Source organism: Prionailurus viverrinus, chromosome A3 (genome assembly GCF_022837055.1).
Source record: "Prionailurus viverrinus isolate Anna chromosome A3, UM_Priviv_1.0, whole genome shotgun sequence".
In the NCBI taxonomy this organism is placed as follows: Eukaryota; Metazoa; Chordata; class Mammalia; order Carnivora; family Felidae; genus Prionailurus; species Prionailurus viverrinus.
In genome coordinates, this window is record NC_062563.1 from 26,678,579 (window position 1) to 26,702,677 (window position 24,099).

Below are 24,099 nucleotides of genomic sequence, written 5' to 3' on the forward strand. Positions count from 1 at the left end.
TCTCTAGCCGGCGGGCGGGCGGGACCATAGAGAGCCCGCGGCACCGCCCCCTCCACGGCCCGAGCGCCCGCTCGCGCGGCTCCCACAATGCACCGCACAATGGCCCGACCGCCGCCACTACCGGGGCCTGAGCGGGCCTGGCGGAGCCCGAGCGCGGCCCGGCCCGCGGCGCGGGGCCCCGAGCGCGGTGAGTGCCGGCAAGGGCCCCGGGGGACGGCGGGGAGCGGGGCGGGAGGCCGTCTCGCTGCGCCCGCGCACCCGACACCCGGAGCGGCGGCGCCTCTCGGGCCCCACGGCGCGGTCGCCTACACCCCCGACCGGGGGCCCCCTCCACGCCAGTTCGGGCCCAGATAGGCCCCAGGGTGACGAAATCTCTCCCTGGAACCGATACCTGGGTTGGGGGACCGGAAGAAACCCCACTGGCTCCCTCCCTACCGAGACCTGGAGACGCAGCCCTGAGGGTCCCCTACTCTTGACCCCCAGGCTCCCTGGAGACCCAGATAACGCGCTGCTGACCTTACCAGGGACCCGGGTCTGGGGGACGCAGATAAGCTGCACCTGCTCCCTCCCCTCAGACACGCCTACTCGGACCCACATAACCCCCTTTCCTGCTCCAAATAGTCGCTTTTTACTCTCTGTTTCGTTTTCCAGAACCGCATAGCCCATTTTGAGACTTACCTCAAATACCTGGTTCTGGAGAACCCAGATAAGCCCTACCTATAATTCCTTCCTCAGTGACTGCACTTCCAAACCTTATCATCTATTTGGTTACCCGTTTTGAGACCATTGAAATTCAGAGAATTCACTTCTATCTTCAATCCCTGGAATCCTCCAGGCTTTATAACCCATCTTTCTTTCTTTCTTTCTTTCTTTCTTTCTTTCTTTCTTTCTTTCTTTTGGCCGGGGGGGAGGTCCCTTAGAGACCCAGTTAAGTTGCTAATGATTCTTTATTACACTTGCCCTTCCTTCCCATCCCTGAGACCTCCTCCAGACTTCTCCCTGAATTTCTGTGCCTTCTCCCTTCTCCGGCAGGCGTCCACTCCCATCTCTCCCAGCTCCCGGGGAGTTTAACCTTTCCCACCACACAGTGGAGTGGTCTAGAAGCTGCCGGAGGAGCCTGGTTACTCCCTGCAAATCCAGTCCCCTGCTATGGCCCCAGCTTGGTGGGAGAAAGGGACCTGTAAGGTGGAAGATGAGGGGACAACTGGGGAGGTGTGGGGGGGGGGGGGAAGTTGCTGGTGCTTTCACCTGCACGAGTAGCCCATCTCCTGGCTTGTGTGTTTTTCCATCTTGCTAGCTTGGGACTGTGATAGAGTCTGGCCTTGGATTTCTAACCCTGCCCCCCAAGGTGAGGCCACTAGATTGCGTGGGGGGGGGGGGTTGGGAATACTAGGGGGTGTCCAACCAGGTTTCCTCTTAATGAAAATGGGGCTGTAGTGAGCTGCAGCCATTTGCTCAAGGCCTCCGCAGGAGTGGGAGGCAGCAGGATTCAGAGGAAATAGTGAATCAAAGGGACTCCGAAGAGGGCCCATCTACAGTGACAGAAGAACTAGCAGCCCGAGAGTAAATCCAACCCCTGCTAATCCTGTTTGATGTCTCTTGGAATGATGCAAGTCATTGAGACTCTCCAGCCTCCCTGTAATTTAATTCTCCCACCACTCTGGAGTGTGTGTGAGAGAGTGAGTGAGGGGGGCAGCTATGCTCATTTCCCCTTTCTCACTGTTTTCCAGCCAGTCGGTGTGTCTTTTGGATTTGTTTCTGGTGCTGGGGTCAAGACCTGGGTTTTTTTTTTCTTGGTCTATTTATAATTTCCCAGTTGCTATTTTGGGCTCTGCTTAAGGGAAGAGTCTGTCCACCCTAAAGAACGTTCCAGGGTGTGTTCCCGGGTACGTTTCCTCCTGGGCAGGTGTTGAATTGAGTTCTTCAGATCCCCAAGTAGCTCTTGGGCAGGAGGGATAAAAGCTATTTTAGGGTAGTCACTGGAGTGGAGCTGTTAATCCTCTATGGGTCTCTCTAGTTAAGAACACTTAGAGATTAACGCTTTCCTTGCTGCAGGGGGGCTGCTTCTCCAGGGTTTGGGGAGGGTTGGGACAATTTATTGTGGCAGCAGAAGGTGGGAACGTGCAACTCAGTACAAAGGCAAAGATAATAGCTGCCTTTTGTTGGGGACTTACAGCAAGCCAAGCCCTATGTTGAGCCCTTTGCATACCTGACTAAAATAATCCTCACAACAAGCCTGTGAGGTAAGTATTTTTAGCTTTACAGATGAGGAAACAGGCTAATAATGGAGAAAGAACGCAGTTTCTATAGAGATGATGTAACACCATAAAAACTATAGTTTCGTCAGAGGGCAGCAGGCATCATGGCACACAGCAGGACAGACAGACTGGAGAGCAGTTTGTCTCCTTTCCGCTGCCAAAGAGGGCCTTCGGGAGTTTTTAGAAAGCACTTGTGTTTGGGGCGCGGAGCCTTAGTAACAGAAGGGACTCAGAGAGAGAGCTCCGGCCCGGGATACGGGATACGGTGCTGGAGGAAGGGAGCACAAGGGCGACTGGCTCGAGGGGATGTGCTGGCGGCTGATGGCGAGGGAAAAGGGGAAGGCTGCGTTCTGGGGCGATGTGAAGGGAAGGAAACTCACTCAGAGGCCTGAGAAGTAACATTAAAGGGGGAAAAAAAAGAAGTACTGCTCGGGCCCTGTGCGGAAAAGAGGCAGACACAGTGTAGACGGCACTGCATGTGTGCGCACACTGTGTCAGACGCTTCGTCCTCTGTGAGACCATTCTAGGTAAGGAGAAGACGTCTTTATCTTAGAAACTGAGGAATCTGAGATTCAGAGAAACAAAGTAACCTGCGCCTGCTTTCACAGCCAGTAAGTGGCAGCTCTTCGGATAGCAAGTCCAAGGTTCTTTCCGCACTACCTCCCTCTTGAGATCAGGCGCCAGAAGCGATCTTTGGATGAAAATACACCGAGTTATACCAGTAACTGGGAGGGATTGATTGTGTTTGTTTTATGGGAACAGGTTCCGTCAGCTTCTCTACAGTTGTTAAGGTTAGAGTGTGAGACCAGAAGAGCGGCTTTGAAAGAGAAGCAGGATTCTTTCAGTTTTGCCCAGGAAGTCTGAAGGAGAGAGGCCCAGGAATTTTCCTAGAGGAGAGGACTTTGCAGACAAAGGACAGAGGGAGAGAGACTAGATTCCCAAAAGGTTCCTAAGGTAACACCGGCAGCAGCCTGTCGGTGACTATGGGTGAGGGCTTCCCCTGTGCCTTTTTGAAAGGATAGGGGGAATAGGATCAGGGTGTTGGCTGTTTTCTTTTTAAGGCCATAGCCCCATTAAACGCAGATCAAGGCAAGCACATGGCTGCCTCCCTCCTTTGGTTCTGTCATTACAACCTCTTGAGCTCTCCTTAGCCACCACCAGCCTCTTTCCTAGAAGCCCATTACTCACTCTTTCAGAAGCGGCATACTAAACTGCTCTGTCTTGTTTGTGCTTGTTCAGGAGAACAGAAGAGGTGTATGTGTGGGAGGTGGGGGACGTACTGTTCTCTTTCTGAGTTTGTGTGGAATTTCCAGGGCTAGGCTCCCCTCTCGTGTCGGCCAAAGTGATGCGACCTGCTTCCCTCTGGCTGCCGTTCCCAGCTTTTCAGAGGCTGAGATGCACGGTTTTAGATAGCAGCGGGGAGCAGAACTTGACTTTGAGGGTGGGGTAAATTCCCTCCAAAGTAGATGTTCGAATTCACGCTTGCTCTCTGCCCGATTCCAAGGTAGCATAGTAATCGCTGGTTTTATAAACAGGTGATTCCACCCTTGAGAAGGAGGGACTTAACCCATGAAAGGCAGACATCAGAGGCCTTGGAGATTTATAGTGAAGCAGGCAGATATGCCACGATGACTCGAAGGCTCAAGTGGGACTACTTTTTAGCACTGCCTACCCCTCCCCGGCATGTGACTCATGCAAAATGCAGCCACCTTTGTGCAGATCTTTCTGGGTAGATCTCCCCACTCGTGATGGGGAAATGTTTATCATATTACACTGCACTGTTTCTTCAACAAGAGGAATGGTTCCTGAACAGGACGTAGCTCACGTTAATGATGAGCAAAGCTCTCTGGGGCATGAACCCGCTGATCCCATCATCTCGTTCACCGCCAGTCTGTTAGATGAATGGTCACTGTAAGCAGCAGGTGCTAATGAGCTGAGCAAGCATTCTGTGGCCCACAGCTGTTTGTGCGGTTGGAGCCCTCCCCAGATTCTCGTGGACAGTCCCCACTGTCCTTTGCTCCCTTCACATGGGAAAGCCTCATGACCAAATTTTGGCATGACTTCTTCAAAAGGAATCCCCCTGTTGTAGCAAGTTGCTTTGCAGTTGGTAATCTTATTAGTGTGAATGTGGGTCTGTTGTCCCCCTTTGGAGAGTCAGTACAGTAATCTCCATCCTCTCTGAATTAATGTCAGGAGAAAAGTTCTGTCGTCTTTGCTCCAGTTTTCCCCTTTCCCACACCCCTCCCCTCCCCCTGCCTCAACAAGAGAGAGGATCAGACTTCAAGGTATTGGCTCCCCACTTTGGAAGAGCTGTGACACCAGTTTAAACCAGAACTTTGTGAGCATAAGTGAGCCTTGCATCAACTTGCATTCAGTGACTAATTTACTCATCGAACGGTAAGAAAGTTGAGAATCCTTTTCTAGATGCTAAGTGTATGGAAATGAAAGAACTGTGATCTGAGCCTTCAAAGAATCAATTTGGTGGAGGAGTTCTAATGCTAGTATGCTTCCTGCTCATAATGGAGAAATGTATGTGTGCTACAAAGGTCTGCAGGAGGGGCTGCTCGGCACGTGGCGTGTTGGACGGCTTTGCTAAAGAAGCATGGCCTGGGAGACCCAGAGAGGTGGTGGAAGGTGGGATGGGACCAGGACTGGTTTAGGAGAAATGCTGAGTCTGCTGTTGCCTCCTCAGGCAGAACCTCTTATTGATGTGCTACTGAGAAACACATCTGGCTCAGGGGCTGTCCTTCCAGGGTGTAAATTTCCTAAGCAAAAGCTTCTCCTTCCTTCTCTGTTGCCTTTTGGGCATTTTATTGCTCTTTAGCACCTTCGTGAGGAGGAGAATTGTGGAAAGTAGTGGGGGAGGAGGAGAAGGAGGAGGAGCTGCCATCTCTAAATTTAGTGGAAAGGATATCAAAGTGAAGTCGGAAGAGAATATTTGGAGTTTAGGGCTTTTACTTCCTTAGATTATCTCGTTTCTTATTAGCCTAGGTAGAACTAGTAATAATAGTTACCATTAAGCACTTATTAGGTGCCCAGCCTTCTGCTGAATACTGTGTATTCATTATCTCATTTAATCCTCGAAATATCCTTATGATTTAGGAGATTATTAAACTCATTTTGTAAATGAGATAGCTCAGGGAAGTAATTGGCTGAAAGTCACGTGGCTTTGAAGTGGAAGGGCTGGGATCGGAACGGGATCTGTCTGCCTCCAGAGCCCATGTTTTCATGGTATTGGGCTCCCTAACACCAGGTGTTCTGATGTTTCAGGTGAAGAGATTGTTTTCTGAAGGCTGCTGCGTTGGAGGCTGTGACAGAGCAGAGAGCCCGTGTGGAGCTGATGGGGAGGCTTTCTGAATAACATGGCCCTTCGCCATTAGTCTTGCCATGACCACATTTTTCACCAGCGTCCCCCCCTGGATTCAAGATGCAAAGCAGGAGGAGGAAGTGGGCTGGAAACTAGTTCCCAGGCCTCGGGGCCGGGAGGCGGAGAGTCAAGTGAAGTGCCAATGCGAAATCTCGGGGACGCCCTTCTCAAATGGGGAGAAGCTGAGGCCTCACAGCCTCCCCCATCCAGAGCAGAGACCGTATAGCTGCCCTCAGCTGCACTGTGGCAAGGCTTTTGCCTCCAAGTACAAGCTGTATAGGTAGGTGATGCTCCCATACCTCTTCCTGCCCTGAGGTTCCCAGAGGACAAAGCCAGAAAGACTCCACTGAGTGGGAGGCTTTATCTGTGACAGAAGAGTAGACGTTTATTGGCCCATAAGTGTACCCTGAACACCAACAATTTGAAATCCCTCACTAAAAGCTACCGGTGGTATTTGTATTCAGACACTAGACTCTGATGGGGAAATATCAGACCGTCATGAACAAACTAGATTAAACGATGTTTTCAGTACTACTCTCCCCACCTTTGCCAGGTAATGCCAGATAATGTTAGCCAGAAATTAGAAATCAGTCTTAACTTGAGAAGGAAAAGGAGACCCTCTGGTCCCATCTGTAAATTTTAAAGTGGAGGCTCAGAGTGGGGTAGTAACTTACCCAAAGTCCCATAGCATCTTTGGTCCTGCAGTGCCTCTTCTGAACCAGCCTGCTACTCACATGATTACTTCCGTCTCTGTGGAATCTCTGGTGTCCTCTCGGTCAGCAGCTTTCCTGAAACTTTAAGCCCAAGAGCCCTACATAAAGTGAAATAGAATGTGAAAGTGCTAGTATAAAGTAGATATGGCAGAGCAGCTTGGAAGGGAGGGGTGCCTGTCCCGAAGTGATTTTGACTTTATCCTTGCCTTTCCATCAGAGGAACAGGAATATGCCCTTTACAAATGAGATAGACTGCCTGATGCACACTGCTTCATCCACTCATCTAGCCAACTATAATTTATTGAGCTCCTGCTGCATACCACACATGGTGTTAAGTGCCCTGGACAGAGTGGTGAGCCAGATGGGGGTGCTCCTTGAGTCTATCTTAATAGTGGGGACAGACCGCAGACAAGTAAATGCATGAACAAGATGACCAAAGAAAGCCTCAGTTCTTGTCTGGAAAACAGTTGATAGGAAGGAACTAAAGCAGGTAATAGGGCAGCGTGACCAGGATTGCCCTCATGACAGTTCTGTGGTCCTCAGGAATGCTTTGATAACTGTGTGCTCCTGTGTCTGAGGTGGACTCCAGTTGGGGCCATCCTCTTAGGCTTCCTTAGTGACAATCTGGGTGTCTGCAAGAGGCTACAGGAAAGGTCCTATAGGGTCTGGGAGGCAGGAGCTCTGACTCCAACCTTAGTCACTGCGTGAGCTTAGGCGAGTCACTAAACCTCTTAGTGCCTTCGTTTCCTCACTTGTAAAATGAGGAAAATGGACTGTGGGTCCATCAACACCTCCCTCTCGTACGTTACCGTGTCTGATATGTCACAGGAGGTTAATAGTAGCTCTTGGTGGTGTGAGCACTCACACGTAGCCTGAGGGTAATGGCTGCGTTTGATACCTTCCAGGTAGGAAGGATCACTGGGTGCTATACTAGAGACAGCTGTGGTATACCTGAGTGAACCCAGGTTTCAAGGACTGTGTTCAAATTCAGTTTCTGCCACTTACTGACGTGGGTGGGGCTGTCCTGTGCTTCAGCCTCTTGTGGAGAACAAGGTTAATGACAACTCACACAGGGCCTGGCAGATGGTGGGTCCTCGAAGTCTTACTGAGTTGATTCTGAAAGTCCCGTAGAGCTCTGGATTGTAACTCCTGCACTCTGAGCTCCTGTCCCTCCAGATGGGAGCAGGTAAACCAAGGAACACTGAGGTACTATACCATGGGAACACTTTTTTAAATGTTGCTGGTTTACACAGCAAACACTTTATTTATTTATTTTTTTTCAACGTTTATTTATTTTGGGGACAGAGAGAGACAGAGCATGAACGGGGGAGGGGCAGAGAGAGAGGGAGACACAGAATCGAAAACAGGCTCCAGGCTCTGAGCCATCAGCCCAGAGCCTGACGCGGGGCTCGAACTCACGGACCGCGAGATCGTGACCTGGCTGAAGTCGGACGCTTAACCGACTGCGCCACCCAGGCGCCCCTACACGGCAAACACTTTAAATGGTACAAATGAGCATTCAGTGAAAAATGCATTGTCCTTATGCTGGAAGCTACCATTCTCGCCAGAGGTATCCAATGGGGTCAGTTTCTTGTGTATCCATGCTAAGACATTGAAATATGTATTCCCTTCCCTTTTTATTTTCACAAGGGATTAGATTACACACACCAAACTGAACTTCCTGTTTTGATTTAACCCCTCATTATGTTTTGGGATTGTTCCAGGTAGAGAAGTTTAGATTTTTTCTTTTCAATTTTCTTTTATGGTGTCATTTAAAATTTTTTAAATATAATTTTTTGAAAAGGAAATACGTTCACATAAAATTCACAAGGTGTCAAAAGGTATAAATGGAAATTGTCCATCAAACCCATAAGCTTCCCTATCTCTTTTCCCCATAAGGAACCAGTGTTAGTTTCTTATATATCCCTCCAGAAATATTTTTAAGCACATACAAGCAAACATACATCTGTTTTCCCTCTTTTCTTATGCGTAGTACCATTCTGCATGCACTGTCCTGTCCCACTGCTTTTTACCACTTCATTGTATCCTAGGAGTTTGTTCCCCGTGGGTACATATAAAGCTGCCTTTTTTTTTTTTTATTTGAGTCATTTTTTGAACTTACGATTTATTTCACCGATTCCCTATTGATGGACGTTTAGATTGTTGCTGATTTTTTACTACTACAAACAGTGCTGCAAAGACTAGGAGTACATATGTGATTTTGCAGGTGGGTGAGGATATCTATAGAATATAGTTGGCATAGTATTCCGTTGCGTGTCTCTACCATAATTTTTGTATCTACTTCCCTGTTAATGGACACCTCAGTTGTCTGGCCAGCCTTTGTGATCTCCTTTCTTTCTCCTCTATCCTCCATCCCTACCCCCAGGCACATGGCCACCCACTCAGCCCAGAAACCCCACCAGTGTATGTACTGTGATAAGATGTTTCACCGCAAGGACCATCTGCGGAACCACCTGCAGACCCATGACCCCAACAAAGAGGCCCTTCACTGTTCTGAGTGCGGTAAGAATTACAATACGAAGCTAGGCTACCGGCGCCACCTGGCTATGCATGCCGCCAGCAGCGGTGACCTCAGCTGCAAGGTGTGCCTGCAGACCTTTGAGAGTACCCAGGCCCTGCTAGAGCACCTGAAGGCCCACTCACGCCGAGTAGCAGGTGGTGCCAAGGAGAAGAAGCACCCCTGTGACCACTGTGACCGGCGATTCTATACTCGTAAGGATGTGCGGCGGCACCTGGTGGTGCACACAGGCCGGAAGGACTTCCTGTGCCAGTACTGTGCCCAGCGGTTTGGCCGCAAGGACCACCTGACACGTCATGTCAAGAAGAGCCACTCGCAGGAGTTGCTCAAAATCAAGACAGAGCCAGTGGACATGTTAGGCCTCCTCAGCTGCAGCTCCACAGTCAGTGTGAAGGAAGAGCTGAGCCCTGTGCTATGCATGGCCTCTCGGGACGTGATGGGGGCCAAGGCCTTCCCTGGCATGTTGCCCATGGGCATGTATGGCGCCCACATCCCTACCATGCCCAGCACGGGCATGCCACACTCCCTGGTGCACAACACGCTGCCCATGGGTATGAGCTACCCCCTGGAATCCTCACCTATCTCTTCCCCAGCTCAGCTTCCTCCAAAATACCAGCTTGGATCTACCTCATACTTGCCCGACAAATTGCCCAAAGTGGAGGTGGATAGTTTTCTGGCGGAGCTTCCTGGAAGCCTGTCTCTCTCGTCCGCTGAACCCCAGCCCGCCTCACCTCAGCCGGCGGCAGCTGCGGCCCTCCTAGATGAAGCACTGCTCACCAAGAGCCCCGCCAACCTCTCTGAGGCCCTCTGCGCTGCTAATGTGGACTTCTCCCACTTACTGGGCTTTCTTCCACTCAACCTACCCCCGTGTAACCCACCCGGGGCCACTGGAGGCCTGGTCATGGGCTACTCCCAGGCCGAGGCACAGCCCTTACTCACCACTTTGCAAGCTCAGCCTCAAGATTCCCCGGGAGCTGGCGGACCACTGAACTTTGGACCTCTGCACTCCTTGCCTCCTGTCTTCACCTCTGGCCTGAGCACCACCACCCTGCCTCGTTTCCACCAGGCATTCCAGTAGCCCCCAAGGAGGCCCTCAGCCCAGTCTTAGGCTCTGTCAGGGAGCCTCTGTACCCACCCCATCTGCATCTCCCATGAAGGCAGCTGAGCTTTCAGAGCTGGGTTCAAAAAGAAAAAAATTCCAGTATCTGTATGGAGCACTTGGTTTGGGGGCTCAAGCTCCAGGATCAGTTCTAGGAGGAGCCTTGAGCCCCAACCCCATGAAAAGATCTCATACCATAGAACTTCAGGTATTTTTACTTTTACTTTTTTTGATCTGAATCGGGAGCCACACTTCGCCCTCTCCCTCTCCAAAGTGTCAGACCTCCTCCTCTTTGGAGAAGGGGGAGGCCTCTTGGAGACACAAAGGGTTTCACTTTGGATGACCTCGAGAGAAATAGCCCAAGAAGCCCGCCTTCTGGTCCCAACCTGCAGACCCCACGGCAGTTGGTCAGGCCCTGCTGCAAAGGGTCACTTGGCTCCGTCGCCTGCTTCCCACCAATAGGCAGGAGAGAGGGCCTCTGTCCTGCCCACCAGCCCCGTCCCTCCTGTAGCAGCACCTCCATTTCCAGTCAGTGTTGTCCAGCAACGGTACCGTTTACACAGTCGCCTCAGACACACCATTTCACCTCCCTTGCCAAGCTGTTAGCCTTAGAATGATTGCAGTGAACATTGTTTACACGCCGTGAATTCATTCCCACCAGTCCAGTCCAGTTGGCACCAGCCGGAACCATTTGGTACCCGGTGTTAACTGGAGCCCTGTTTACAAGGCGGAGTCGGGTCTCACTGACTTCTCTTCACTTGAGGTCACATTTTTCCCCTGTGGGGAAATAAACTGACTTTGGACTGCTTCAGTCTCTGCCATCTTCCATGACTATCTGTTCCTGCCTTCCTCGGCAGTGTCTGCGAGACAGGCAAGAAGATTGGAGCAGGTTTCTCACAGGTCTGCAATTCTGTTTTTCTCCAAGTACATCATGAGCCCTCCTCCTCCTCTTGAATAGGAGAGGGCAAGAAATGAAAGGCATGCCCACTTCTATCGCCCCCATTCCCCAGCCCCCACCCCAAACATCATGAGCTGTTATCCTTAGTCTTGGAAGGAGGGACTCGGGTTCTAAGCTGGTTGGCTAGCAAAGGAGAGGGTATGAACCCCTGATGTGTCTCTCCTGCTTGTCCCTTTTCCAGGAAGTTGTGGAATTGTTGCAAGAACAGTCTTCAGGAAGTTAGGGCTGGGCAGATAGTTGAGTCCTAACCTGTGGGTACGTCATTGGCTCCCATACCAACCTTTGTTCTTATCCACAGTCTCCCCATTCCTCTACTTTGTAGTTACAGTGGACTCAGGGCCACTGTGCATAGGCCTCTCTGCTCCCCATCAAAGTAATCCCACCTTCCTCTTGTGGCCCCCCCTCAATTTGCCCCCAATACTTAGCAGGGTTTCTCGCAACAGATGACTCACTCTTCTGGCTTGTGGGGCTCCCTGCCACAGAAAGCACAGCCCTTGCCCAGCCGAACCCCATCCCTGCTTCATTTCTCAGTTCCGCACGGGCTTTACTCTCACCACTCACAGAAGGGAGGCAGCTCAGGGACCACCAATGTGGGACCCTCATGAGACACCTCCAGTCTGATTCAGAAACACACTTCTACCTCTTTACTGTTAACTTCTACACATGCAGCCAGTAGTTTCTGGGCACTTTTGTCAGCGGTGCCTCATGCTGGCTTTTCCACTAGGGTTTCAGGACAAACTACCAAGGAACTGCCTCGGCCTCCGCCCAGTCCTCACACCCCCTCTTTCCTTCTAGACACCACTTTGCTTTATCATCAGGAACTGAGCAGGTCCAAGACCCAGGCTTTTGCTTCAGCCCAGGCCAGTACTCTTTGAGGTGCAAGCCTTAAAATGTAGCTCCCTGGCCCTCGATTGGAAGCAATGTGGAGTGAATAAGCATGTTTTGATTTAGGCAGGGTAGCTTGGGATACTTTTGAAAAAACAAAATGTCTGGCAAGGTTAGGATCAGACTAGGTGATTTGCTTCTAAAAATTCGTTTCAGTGAGTCCCAGGGACTAATTAAGGTTTATTTTTAAAAGCGTCCGCCTTGGTACGCAGCCACCTCCTGCATGCTGTGCATGTTATTGGGACTCGTATTATAGGAAATGGTACATGAGGATCCAAGCAGGACTCAGTGCTGCCATTCTCCTTATTGTCTCTGGTCTTCATCACTAGACCCAGCAACCCTTCGTCCGCTCCCTGCCACCTTCCGTGCACACCTCATTTATAGAGGCAAGTGGGCCTCTGGCCATGGAGTATAAAATCTCAGGCTTAAAGAGTCCACTCTTCCCTGCCTGTCCTTTCCTGTCCCTTCCTTGAATTCTCTCCCCCATTAGTGATGCTGGGAAACTCCTAGAACAGGCAGAGCAACTATTTAAAGCCTTGTAAGTGGGGCCTTGCCCCTTCTCCCCTCTCCTTCCATCCTGTTTCTCCTTTACTCTTCCGTCAGTACTCTCACCCCACACAAGGAATTTCCCTATCACTGTGAACTTTGCTGGTACAGAGGAACATCTGCCTTCACCTTTTTTTGGACCATAGCCACCCAGCTGTTTCTTAAACTTCCCTTCCCAAAATTAAAAAAAAAAAAAAAAAAAAAAAAAAAAAAAAAAGCCTTATTGGCCTGGTTGTTCAAAGGATAAGAATAGCTTTATCCTACGTTCAGTACCAAACCCACTTCAGTACCTTTACTGAGGCCATGAGAGCCTGAGGGGTGTCTGCCCACAACAGGAGCCATGGCATGTGGCAGAGACCAAACAGGGACCAGGAAAAAGGGGTAATGACCCCTTTCCCCACCACCTCCAACCTCTGTCAGCAATGAGTTGCCTTGAACAGGGGGCAGGCACCTCGCATCCTGCACACAGCTGGTGAAGGTTGAGTGCAGTCCTGGGGGCCAGGGGATGACCTACCCAGCTGTGTCAGCTCAGGATCTGTGCACATCTTTTAAAGAGGGAAGAGGTGGGAAAAGGAGCACCAATGAGTTTCCCCCCAACCTTATACAAATGGCATTTAATGGAAATCCGGGAAGCAGGTGTGATTACTTTTTTGCTCGTAGATATTGTCCTAAGTTGAAATTTTTCCACTGCCCTAAACTTCTCCTAGTAGTCTGAATCCTTGCCCCCCCCCCCCTTTCTTTTTGGTAGCTGTTTTCCCCATTCCCTCTACCTTCCCTCTTATCTAGGAGCTGTCTTTAAGCACGATTTTTTTTAACAGTTTATATTGTACAGGATCAATATTTTGCTTTTTAACAAGGATATTTATGTAATAAGAAACTTTGCCTTAGGCAGGTGTTGGCCAGAAAAGTCCAGATTCCTCTGGGACCTCACCCTGGCCTCTCCTGGAGCTCTGAACCTGCTGTGGAAGGAATTGGCTATGACCTTCACCACTGGAGAGGAGGGTCTGTGGCAAGGGAAGGGGTGTCCTGGTTCTAACAGGAGAAGGATTCACCGTGATAATTTAGTGCTTCTGTGGAGGGGTCTGGAAGAAGTATCCCAGCCCAGTTTCTTCAGATGCAAGCTCACTTCCATAGCTGCCCCTCTCCACCTCTAAATATTTGGCACTAGAACTCCTGAGACACCACTTCTCATTTGCCTCCCTCCCTCCTGGTGATCAAGGCTTTGGGGCCACTCTTTCGTAATGCCAGATTATTTAAAGAGAGAAAAATACAAGACAAAAACCTTCTAGCACTTTGTAAACACAGTGAATAACCTCTTGGAGTATTTTTGGCTTTATATAAAACAAGGTTTTTAATTGTAAAATATAAGTGCCATTAGAAAATGCACAGGGCGTATCTTTGTTAAAGTAGATTTTTCAATGTTTTACAGAATTACATTTTCAAAAAAAGTTTTTATAATGAAGTTGTTTATTAAAAACTTCTGAATGATGCGTTTGGAAGTTGTGAACCTGTCTGATTGGGCAAGGGTTGGAGAGTGCCTGGGGAAGAATTGGAAACAACAGACATCTTTAGCATCCCAGGGGATGGTGAGTGTGGGGCAGACAGTAGCAAGCCTTCACGTTAGCACCTACAGACTTTATACTTTGAAATGAAAGATCTTGAGCTAAGTGGCATCATGCTATCACTTAAACTTGGATGCAAGAGGAAACTCTCATTGGCCTCACGAAAATTTCATGTAACTAAAAATGCCAGATCTAGCACAGTCTTTAGGATGGATCCAGCAACTCAAACATGGTTGGTCATTCCCATTTCTCTCCACCCTCTTGTGTAGTCGGGACTTCATCCTCAGGCCCTACAAAGTGGCTCATCCCTTTGTGTAGGAGTAAATTGCTGCCATGACTCCATATCCGTCATTCTCAGTGCTGACCAGGAAGAGAAAGGAGAGAGGAGTCCTTGTATTCACAGAAGTGCCCCCCACCTCCCAGGCATCTCCTGTCTGACTGGCCTTGAGAGGGCTCTGTGCTCTCCCCCAAGCCAGCCAGCAATTGCAAGGCTGAGATAGGAGTGGTTTCTCAAAGGAAACTGGGGCTTCTGTTAGGATGAAGAATGGATACTGGTTGTCCAAGAAAAGATGTCATCCATTGCCCGAGGTGCACAGCTGGCAAGTGACAGAGCTAGGACCTGACCTTGTCACACTTGTACCTACTCACTGGGTTCAGGCAAACTGTTGAAAGGCTGACGTGGCTTCTGACCTTGCTGCTTTGCCAGTCTAACAAAGGTAGTCCTCATCATCATAGGCCCTGCAACTCGTGCTGAGATGCTCCTATCCAGGGCTCAGATTGAGTAACTGTGGTCTGGAGCCACTGTCCACAGCCACACAGTCCTGAGCCCAGCCCAAGAGTCCATGGGATGTTAACAACTGTTAATGTGTGTTACGGGTGTTTTGTGTACAAAGGCAGTGGGCTAGCCCTTCATTTCTTTGGCCTTCCATTTACTTGACAAAGATTGAATGTCCACCCCAATGGGTCAGATCCCTGGCTAGAGCCCCAAGGGAATACACCTTGCTCTCTAGGGAGTATATACCCCAGGATGGGTCTGGGGGGCTCAGCGCCACCCTATTCATCGGGCGGGAGGAGACTGAAAGCTTTCTGGAGGAGGTAGCAGGGACTTCCGGGCATAGGGGGAATTAGGTGTGTTGACCTCCATAAGCCACAAGTTTGGGAGCCAAGACCACAGGAGTGCAGATGCATTTGCAGGATCAGGGCTGCAAGGCTGGTCCATCCAGGCTCTTATCCTATCCAAGCACATTCCCTGCATTTCAGACGGGTTCACTTTTGTGAAATGTCTGGTATAGAGCAAGAGGCAGCCTCTGGGCATTGGGCAAGGTGAAACAATGTCCATCTTTCAGTCTACAAGCCCAGGAAGATACAGTTTGTACATACAGATGCCAATATGCTCCCCGTTGCCAGCGTTTGAGACCTTCCCTTGCCCCAGATCCTTGTACTCCCAAGTTTGTTTCTTCCTTTCTCTATAGAAGTACTTCAAGCACCTCCACATGCCAGGTAATTACCATCATCTGCGGCTTCCAGTTTGAGTCTGCATAGTCTTTTCTGCATATGCTTGAATAATTTACCCTGTGCAAAGCTGCAAGTCTCCTACAGCTGCCCCAAACCACAGTCGAGTGTGGGTGCCCGGTGGCCCCCAGTGTCCACCGCCGGGAAGAGTAATCGCCCGGCGTGGTCGCTGTGATGGAAAGTTCTATGTGTCCATGACCGGAGTTGTGCCTGATCCTTGGTGCCCACTCGGAACTATTCCTTGCTTGGTACACCCCTGCAATTCACCTCATCTCTATCGCCATTGTCCTAGTAATGTTGGGGCCAGTTCCGTCCGGCGCTTGCGGTTGCATCCCCTTCAGGCAGCCCCGTGCCACTCAGCCAGGCCGGCAAGACCCTCGTCCCTCGCAGCTAGGGGGACTTCTGAGAATCACACCCCGAAGGAGGGTGCGAGGAGCGGAGCGCGCCCCGAGGAGGAGACCGCGCCTTCCCACCTCCCGCCACGGTCCCGTAGCCGCCGTACCGCCCCTCCGGCGGGACCCGCGGTGTCGTCCACGCACCCCGAGCCCCTCCAGGCGAGAGGCTACCTCAGGTGATGGCGGACGAGACGGCGGGGGGCCTAGAACCACCACGCGCCCGTCGCCCGACCTCGCCGCTGGGTCAGCGAAGCCGCTGCAGGCGGGCGCCCCGCCCCCACCCCCGGGACCGCCCCGCCTGTCACCGGGCCTAGTCGGACCGAGGCCCCTGAGACCCGCCGCGCCGAGGTTGGGGGGCGGGGTCGCGGTCGGGAGGCGGCGGGAAGGCCGAGGAAGTGACGCCTGGGCAGGGCGCCATCTTCCTGGAAGGGGCGGAGGAGCGGAGGGGCTGGTGGGGGAGGAGGACCCGGAGGTGGGAGTGGCGGTGCAGCGGGGCCCATAAACGTGGAACGCCCAGCCGCGGACCTGCCGGAGGCCATCCAGTGGGAGCTGGAGGCTGTGAGCGCCCAGGCGGACTGGCCCTACCTGCGGCTGGAGCGCAGGTTTGGACGCATGCGCCGTCTGCACTTGGTACGTAGGCGCTTCATCATCCAGAATATTTCTGGCTTCTGGGTCACTGCCTTTCTGAACCACCCGCATCTGTCAGACATGATCAGTCCTCGTGATGAAGACGTGCCCTGGTACTTGGTGAATTTGGAGGTGAGGGAGCTCAGGCATGCCAGGACGCGCTGCAGTTTCAAGTTTTGGAACAATCCCTTTTTCTGGAACAAGGTGTTCGTGAAGGAGTATGAGTGCAGATCCTCAGGACCGGTGGTGTCAGTTGCAAGTCTCATCCGATGGCACCAGGGCCAAGGAACCCCCTGTTCTGGTACACAGGAACTGGGACACTGTTCGCAGCTTCTTCAGCGGGTTCTCACAGAACAACCTCCCAGAGGCTGACAAGGTTGCCCAGATTATTAGAGGACTTGTGGCCCAAACTCCTGCAGTACTACCTACTGGGGGAAAGACACCCCCCACCCCCCCACCTCACCTCCCGCGGAGCCAGCAGAGAGGTCTAGCAAGGTGGCGCACAGAGGCCCCTCCTATGTCCTGCAGGTACCAGTCTGGCTAAGCCCTGCGCTAGGACCTGGCACCTACATAAGACTGTCTTCTGCTTCTTGTGGACCTGTGCTCAAGCCGATGACATAGCTCTGCTGTCTGCTTTCTCTTTCATGCACCCTGGCCCCTCCGAACATTCAGTGGACTCTGCTCCAAGATTGTGGCCTCCGTGGCCAAGCTCTTTTGTTTCCATGCGGCCTTTGGGCATCACATAGCTGTCACATGCCACAGTTCTACCCAGGCACCCAGTGCTATGGATGTGTACTCCCATTATCTTTGTGGCCCCAGCCTGCTTCTGATCATGGCCTTCCCACTCCACACCTTTTTTTTTTTTAAAGCAAGCTCTATGTCCAATGTGGGGCTTGAACTCAGTGATTCTGAGATCGAGAGTCTCATGCTCTACTGACTGAGCCAGCCAGGCGCCCCCTTCCCTCCCACTTTTGACAAGGGCACCCACAAGTCAGCACTAGGAGGACCAGGGCCTCTTGGAGGCCCACTACTTCAAGGCCACAACACGTTGGGCTTCGTATTTATGCATCCAGAATATTGGCTGTGGCAAGCTGAGTCTCATCATCCAAGAAGGGGATGCATTTGGTGCTGCCTGTCAGCCAGTCTTGGACATTCCATAGCCTCAGCGCCTCAGGACTGCAGGACCACATGATGAGGTCAAGGCTGTGAAGCAGTGTGCAAGGCATTCTTTGTGATCACACTGCTTTTCTTACCCCTGCATTGGTACTACCCCACGGCCTGCTATCCGCTTATCAAGATCTGTGATATCCTGCCAGTGTTTGGCCATCATCCCTTCTGAGTTCCACCCAGGCTCCCACCGGTGCTGCCTGCTCCCAGGTCTGTAAGGACCTCAACAACTGCCTGCCAATGCGCAAGAAAACCCCCAGCCCCCTAGGAACTCTGCCACACTGGCATATCTGGGCATGTGCTCAAGGCAGGGGCAATGATGGGGGTTCTTTCCCAGAAGCCTACCTTCCTGAGCCCCAGTCACTGGGCCCACACAGAATCCCCTGGGCCTCTGCCCCCATCTCCAGTCTCTGCCCATCTTTAGGCTGCCAGGTTGCAGTACAGCAGGGCTGTTTCTAATCATGGGACCTGTCCATACCTGCTCAGATCTCACATATTTCTTCTCATGTTCTTTAAAATGACAGCTCAAAAACAAACAACTGAAGAAGCAAGCTTCTTTTTTTTTTTTTTTTTTTTAATTTTTTTTCAACGTTTATTTATTTTTGGGACAGAGAGAGACAGAGCATGAACGGGGGAGGGGCAGAGAGAGAGGGAGACACAGAATCGGAAACAGGCTCCAGGCTCTGAGCCATCAGCCCAGAGCCTGACGCGGGGCTCGAACTCACGGACCGCGAGATCGTGACCTGGCTGAAGTCGGACGCTTAACCGACTACGCCACCCAGGCACCCCTGAAGAAGCAAGCTTCTTAAGAACAGCTAAGGAGACTGTCTTTCTTGTTGAATTTGCCCCTCTTTGGCTCCAGAGAGGGAGGGCTGTGCTGTAGACCCCTGGGCTGGATCTTTGCAGCCTCTTTACCCCCTTCAGCAAGGGTCCCCAGGAGCGGGGCTGTTTCATCGTTTTGTTTGGTGCTGGGTTCTTTTAGACCAACTCTAGCCCCGCTCTCCTTTCTTCTCCTTCCACTGGGTCTAACCCCCCATGGTGGGATTGTATAGGTAGAAGAGCTTAGCTGCCTCCTGGAGTCCCCCTTCCCTTGCAAGGCCTTATCCTCTGCTCTCCAGGACCTGGGTATGGGGAGGGGAGGGATTGACACAAAACACAGTGGCAGATGCTTTAGGCAGGGGAATGCAATCGAAGCCAGAGCCCGCTGGAAAGGCAGGGTGGCTGAGAGCCCACAGGGTGTAGGGAGGAGAGCCCCCTGATTCTTCTGAACTTTTCTGATTCACCAAGATGTTTTTTGAATTAGAAGAATTACTAACTGAACACTGCAACTTTAGAGGTTCTCTTGGCTCAGGTATGACCTGTGCATGTATAAAGTTAATGCTGTGTGTTTTTCATTTCACTGCTTTTAAGTAAGACCCTAGGCATCTCCTTCCCCTTTTCCACTCAGTGGAGAAATTGAGCTGTCCAGGCCTGCTTGTTGCTTTTAGCTGAGAGCATTTACAAGAATGTCCATGTAACGTTTCTACACCACACCATTTGGAAACTCAGATGGCTATTCATGGTTGTTATCAAGTTGTTGTGGCCTGTTAACATAGCCCTGTACTTAGAAGTAGTATGAATAAGGGTTTTGTAGGACTTACGACTAGAAACTGTTATACCATGTTCTGAGGGTAACCTCCAGAAAGATATCGGTAAGGTCTTGATGATTCGGTACCTGGTGACCATGTTGTAACTGACATCGCTGTAACTGACGTGTCTGCCTCTAAACAGAGAAATGTTCATGGGGTGGCTTTATCCAATCAGAAGAGGAGTCATGGCACTTCTGTCTTCTATCTGCGTGATTGAAAAATAAAGACCTCTCAGTCTGGGGAAAAAACGATTTGGATCATGATATTCCCCGATCCAGAACCCTCCATTGGCAGAAAAAAAAAAAAAAAAAGTCCTGATTCCTTGCCATGGCTGACAAAGCCCAGCATTGTCTGGCCCTTGCTGACATCTCCCATTGATCTCCTCTTCACTCACCCTGCACCCACCTCTCTGCTGTTCCTTAAACACACTGAACACATCCCGGCCTCAGGGTTTTTGAACTTGCCTTTCTCTCTCTGGAATTCTCTACCTGCAGATATTCTCATCTCTAGCTCCCTCAATTCTTTCAGGCCTCAGTCAAATCCACTTCTCCAGAGGCCTTCCCCACCCTGCCTGTCTAAAGTCATCTACCTCCTTCTATATCTCCTCTCCTCCTCTTCATGGCCTTCTCCCTATCGTCGTCACTCCCTGAAATGGTCTTGTTTTCCTCTCTTCTTCCTTCCACCTCTGATGGGTCAGGAGAACAGGGGCCTTTCCATCTGCTGCTCTGCCCCCATCACACCTCAGAAATCACTTGTGTGAGTGAATGACTGTATCCAGATGTGTCAGGGTATTACCCTGGGCCCTGACAGAGCAAAGAATGAGGCATAGTTCCTGCCCAAAGGATTTCAGCTGGGCAGAGAAGGGCAAGGGCAGTGCAGGGTAACCATGTAATTTGTTGTTGAGTTGGAACACATCTGGGGGCGAAAGAGGCACGACTAACAATTATGCTATTAGTCTGTAGCCTAACCGGTACAGAATGATCACCCCAAAGAGACTAAACCCAACGAAGTCGAGCTTGGCATGCAGCTCACCCCAAGTGTGTGTGATAGATCGGAGGGTGGAGACTTCCCTGAAGTTGGGACACAGGAGCTGGGGTATGAGGAAAAGGCAATAGTTCAGGTAAAGTGGGGCTGGAGAGGGAATTCCTGAGAGAGCAAATGGCATGGCCTGACCAAAGGCACTGGGGTAGAAGATGCGTGATGTGTTCAGGGCATAGCATGTACCCTGGGTGTGGCTGCTTGGAAGAGACAAGGCTGGGGTGGGGAGGGGGGGGTAAGTTAAGGCCATTTTCTGGAAATAGGAACTTTGAATTCAAAGCCAAGGCATTAATTATCCCATGGATAGTGAGGAGGAATATTAGATGTGGTTCGGAGGTAAGAGAGTTCACAGGGCAGCTGGACACAAGGAGAGGGGAGTGTCTGCAACTCCAGCTCTCTAGTGTCTTCGGTTTAACTTCAGGCTGCAGCTCTTCCAGGAAGCCCTCCATGATCGTCTTTGACCACAACAATCTGCCACCTTCCAAGTACAGCCTAGAACCCAAATTTTGGATACCAGTGCCTGGCTGGGTTACATTCTCTGGGTTTCTTTTTTTGTGCCAAACACCTGTCCGTGATGCTCCCAGGGGAATTAGAGTGAGCCTCTAAACATCGTGGTGATCCTAGAAATTGGTGCCCCATGTCGTCTGCCTGCCCTGCACTGGTGGTTGGCAGGTGCAACTTTGGCTCCTGCAACCTAAATTTGGGCCCAGTTGCATCCTGCACATTCTTAGGCCCTAGATGACGGTGCTTACCAAAGCAGGCATTTACCTGATCTTCCTGCTGCACGGCCGGTGGCACCCTTCTTTCACCCTGTGACTGACCTCAGCAAAGGGCTGTGGCTACCATGTGTCCCAGCCACCCATCTGAGGCATGAGTCTTGTCTTCAGAACCTACTCCTGCTTGCTCACTCATTCACGTGTCTGAGTACCCCTCCATACGGGGCACTGGGGGGCACAAGAGGACTATTCTGATCTGTGCCCTCTGTGGCCTCAAGAGTCCAATGGTGAGGCTGAAAGCAGTGAATCCAACCACTGACATTTAGTGAGTACCTGCTATGTCCCATGGGCTGACATGGATACAGCAGCCAGTGTGGTGCTCAGGACCAGGGTTGGGCCATGTCCTTCCTCTGCTCCAAACCCTCCAAAGCTGCCACCTCATGCAAGAGGAAAAACCAACATGTTCCTCATGACCTTCAAGAGCCTCATGATTTGACCTCTTGTCACCTGTCTAACTTCATCTCCTCTGCCTCGCCTCCTCCAGATCACTTTCCAACAACACCACCTCCCTCTGGTCTTCAAACCAGGCTCAGAACGTTGCTTGCTCCTCCCTCTGCCTGGAACCTTCTCCTTGCATGGCTGGCTCTCGATTCATTAAGGTCTCTCAGCGCATCGGTTACAATTTTACCTCTTCGGGAAGTCTTCCCTGATGACCCCTTCTCAAAACCACCATGGCTGTCCCTCCCTTTCTGTGGTTTGGCTCTTGTTAGGGCACTTACAACCACCTAACGTTATATGCATTTATTCATTTATGTACCTGCCTTTTTCTCTACCTATGTGAGGACCTGTTTTATTCACTGCTGGATACCCCTCACCCGGCACAGCTCAGGGTTCAGACACTCTTTGTGGGATCAGTAAGTACTTTAACATCCTCAAAGTTTAGAAGGGTCTTCTAGATGGGCAAGGGGAAGATGATATCTGTGGGGATAGGAACTCTGTGCAGCCACTGTAGCTGTTTTCTAGGCAGTGTCTGGGCTCATTCCTGGTTCCTCCTACAGAGCTGCTTGCCTGCCTCACACATGCTCCAAGGGTGGAGGAAGGAGGTCAGTGTGAGGAGGGGCTTCCTGCTCTGGCAGGGGAGCACCAGGAACCTCTGACCTCAGGTCTTTGTTCGCCTCTGCTCTCAGGAGTCCGCCCACTTTGTTGGCCTGGGGAGGAACTTTGGACAAGTTTTTACAATCAGAAAAATCTGTTCTGAAACTATTGCAATCAGTCGTTACCTGTAACTGCCCTGATTACGGTTTGGGGGACTTTGATTTTTTTCCTCCAAGGACGTGATTTCAACACAAAAATTCAAGGAAGTCTCTGGTATCTGCTTGCCCTTGCTCAGCAGAACTGAATGCTGACTTGGGTTGGTGAACTTTGAGGCCCCCACCCTACAAGCCCCCTCATCAATGCTGACTCAGGATCTCAAGGGCACAGGGCTGTGGTCGAGTAGGCACCAGGCACCAGCTGGAAGGCTGGTAGGCCTGTGTGCTCTTGATTCCCCACTGTGTGGCCTTGGGCATGTCTTTCTGCAGTTTTCAGCCTGTTTCTCATCTAACAAAGAACTTGAAGTTCCTTAGTAGAGGGAGAAATTTCCTTTAAGGTGTCCCACCTCCATGTATACCTCCAGCCCGCCAGGTGGCTGGCTCAGCAACAATACTTCTGGTGGCATCTAACAGAAACTCTGACCTTAATTGATGTTTTTCCTTACGTGGACATCCAGAGGTGAGATGGGCTTTGGGGGCTGTGTGATTCAGCAGCTCAATTATGTTTTCAAGGACTTAAGACTTCCTCTCTGATCTGCTGTCTTTCCCGTTGGTTTCATCTTCAACGTGGTGCCAAGATGGTTGCACTAGCTCCAAGACTCATTTTAGGAAACAGTAACTCCAGAGAAGGCTGATTGTGTCTTCCCATGACTCCCTTAAAATGGGGAAAACCTTGGGGCACCTGGGTGGCTCAGTCGGTTAAGCGTCTGACTTTGGCTCAGGTCATGATCTCACGGTTCGTGAGTTCAAGCCCCGCATCGGGCTCTATGCTGACAGCTCAGAGCCTGGAGCCTGCTTTGGATTCTGTGTCTCCCTCTCTCTCTGCCCCTTCCTGCTCATGCTCTATTTCTCTCTCTCAAAAATAAATAAACACTTAAAATTTTTAAAAAATGGAGAAAACCTTTCACAGAAACTTTCTGTGATGCTGCATCTTTCCAGACTTTCCAGATCCTGCATCTAATTGTCCAGAGCTGGGTACAACATGTTCACTCTTGAATGAGTTATGGCAAGAGAGAGCACAATGTCACGGCTTGCTCGGGACAAGCATCAGAGCAGAAAAGTGAAATGGATGTCCACGATGTCCAGTGGGATTAACTCTAGGAGCTCACAGTCATAATTCAGCCCTCGTGTGGGATGCCCCCAGTGGCACTTTCACCCCATGATGGCCCTCTGGGTTCAAGGGTGCTGACTTCTGGGCTAGTGCAGGTCCAAATGCAAGGTTTCTGGACCTGAGAGTTCCTTAAGTCTAGCCAACTCACCGCCTAACTAAGTTTCCTAAGAGTCAGGGTCTTTAGAATCACCTTTGGTAGGTGAAAAGGGGATAAATGAGAACCTACTGTGTGAGTGAACTTTTCACTTACCAGAACTGATACAGTCCTTCACCGAGACCCTGTGGTCTTACAGGGGAAAAAAAAAAAAAAAGCAGCAGTAGACTTCTGCTTTTAGCCAAGATGGAATAACAAGGATCAGATTTATCCTCTCACCTGAAACAACCAGAAAATCAGATAAAATACATGAAACAGTGGTTTTCAAGGCTCTGGACACCGACCAATTAGTGTTCATCAGAATACTAACCAGCACAAGCATGTGAGGAAGCTAACTAGGGCCAGGTAAAGACCATCAGGAGGAATTAAAGGGACTAGTGCCTAGTGCTCACATGAGTGGGGAATAGTGTCTATTCCCACAGCTATGGCACCGGGGAGAGTATCATGAAGTATTGGGGAGAATACTGAGAAAGGTCTTGCCTTAATAGTGGCCAATAAGGGCTTCCTGGCTGGC

General features: G+C 50.8%; 2 protein-coding genes across 4 annotated transcripts; both read left to right on the top strand.

Moving 5' to 3' along the window:
- The first annotated feature begins 41 nt into the window (after positions 1-41).
- On the top strand, positions 42-13,855 carry PLAGL2 (PLAG1 like zinc finger 2). Of its 3 annotated transcripts, none has more exons than XM_047851848.1 (3): positions 42-187; positions 5,529-5,905; positions 8,725-13,855. In XM_047851848.1, exons 2-3 carry the CDS (start codon positions 5,646-5,648, stop codon positions 9,953-9,955), a joined length of 1,491 nt encoding a protein of 496 aa, XP_047707804.1. In that variant the 5' UTR covers positions 42-187; positions 5,529-5,645; the 3' UTR covers positions 9,956-13,855. The 3 variants fall into 3 exon arrangements, with proteins under 3 accessions (XP_047707804.1, XP_047707806.1, XP_047707805.1); XM_047851849.1 differs by lacking the exon at positions 42-187 and adding an exon at positions 2,101-4,655; XM_047851850.1 differs by lacking the exon at positions 5,529-5,905.
- A 2,158-nt stretch (positions 13,856-16,013) lies between these two features.
- Positions 16,014-18,240, top strand: LOC125162899 (putative testis-specific Y-encoded-like protein 3). The gene is given in 4 exon segments (XM_047854434.1): positions 16,014-16,077; positions 16,298-16,746; positions 16,748-16,851; positions 16,853-18,240. Coding segments are annotated over 4 exon segments (717 nt in total). The 3' UTR covers positions 16,953-18,240.
- The last annotated feature ends 5,859 nt before the right edge of the window (positions 18,241-24,099 follow it).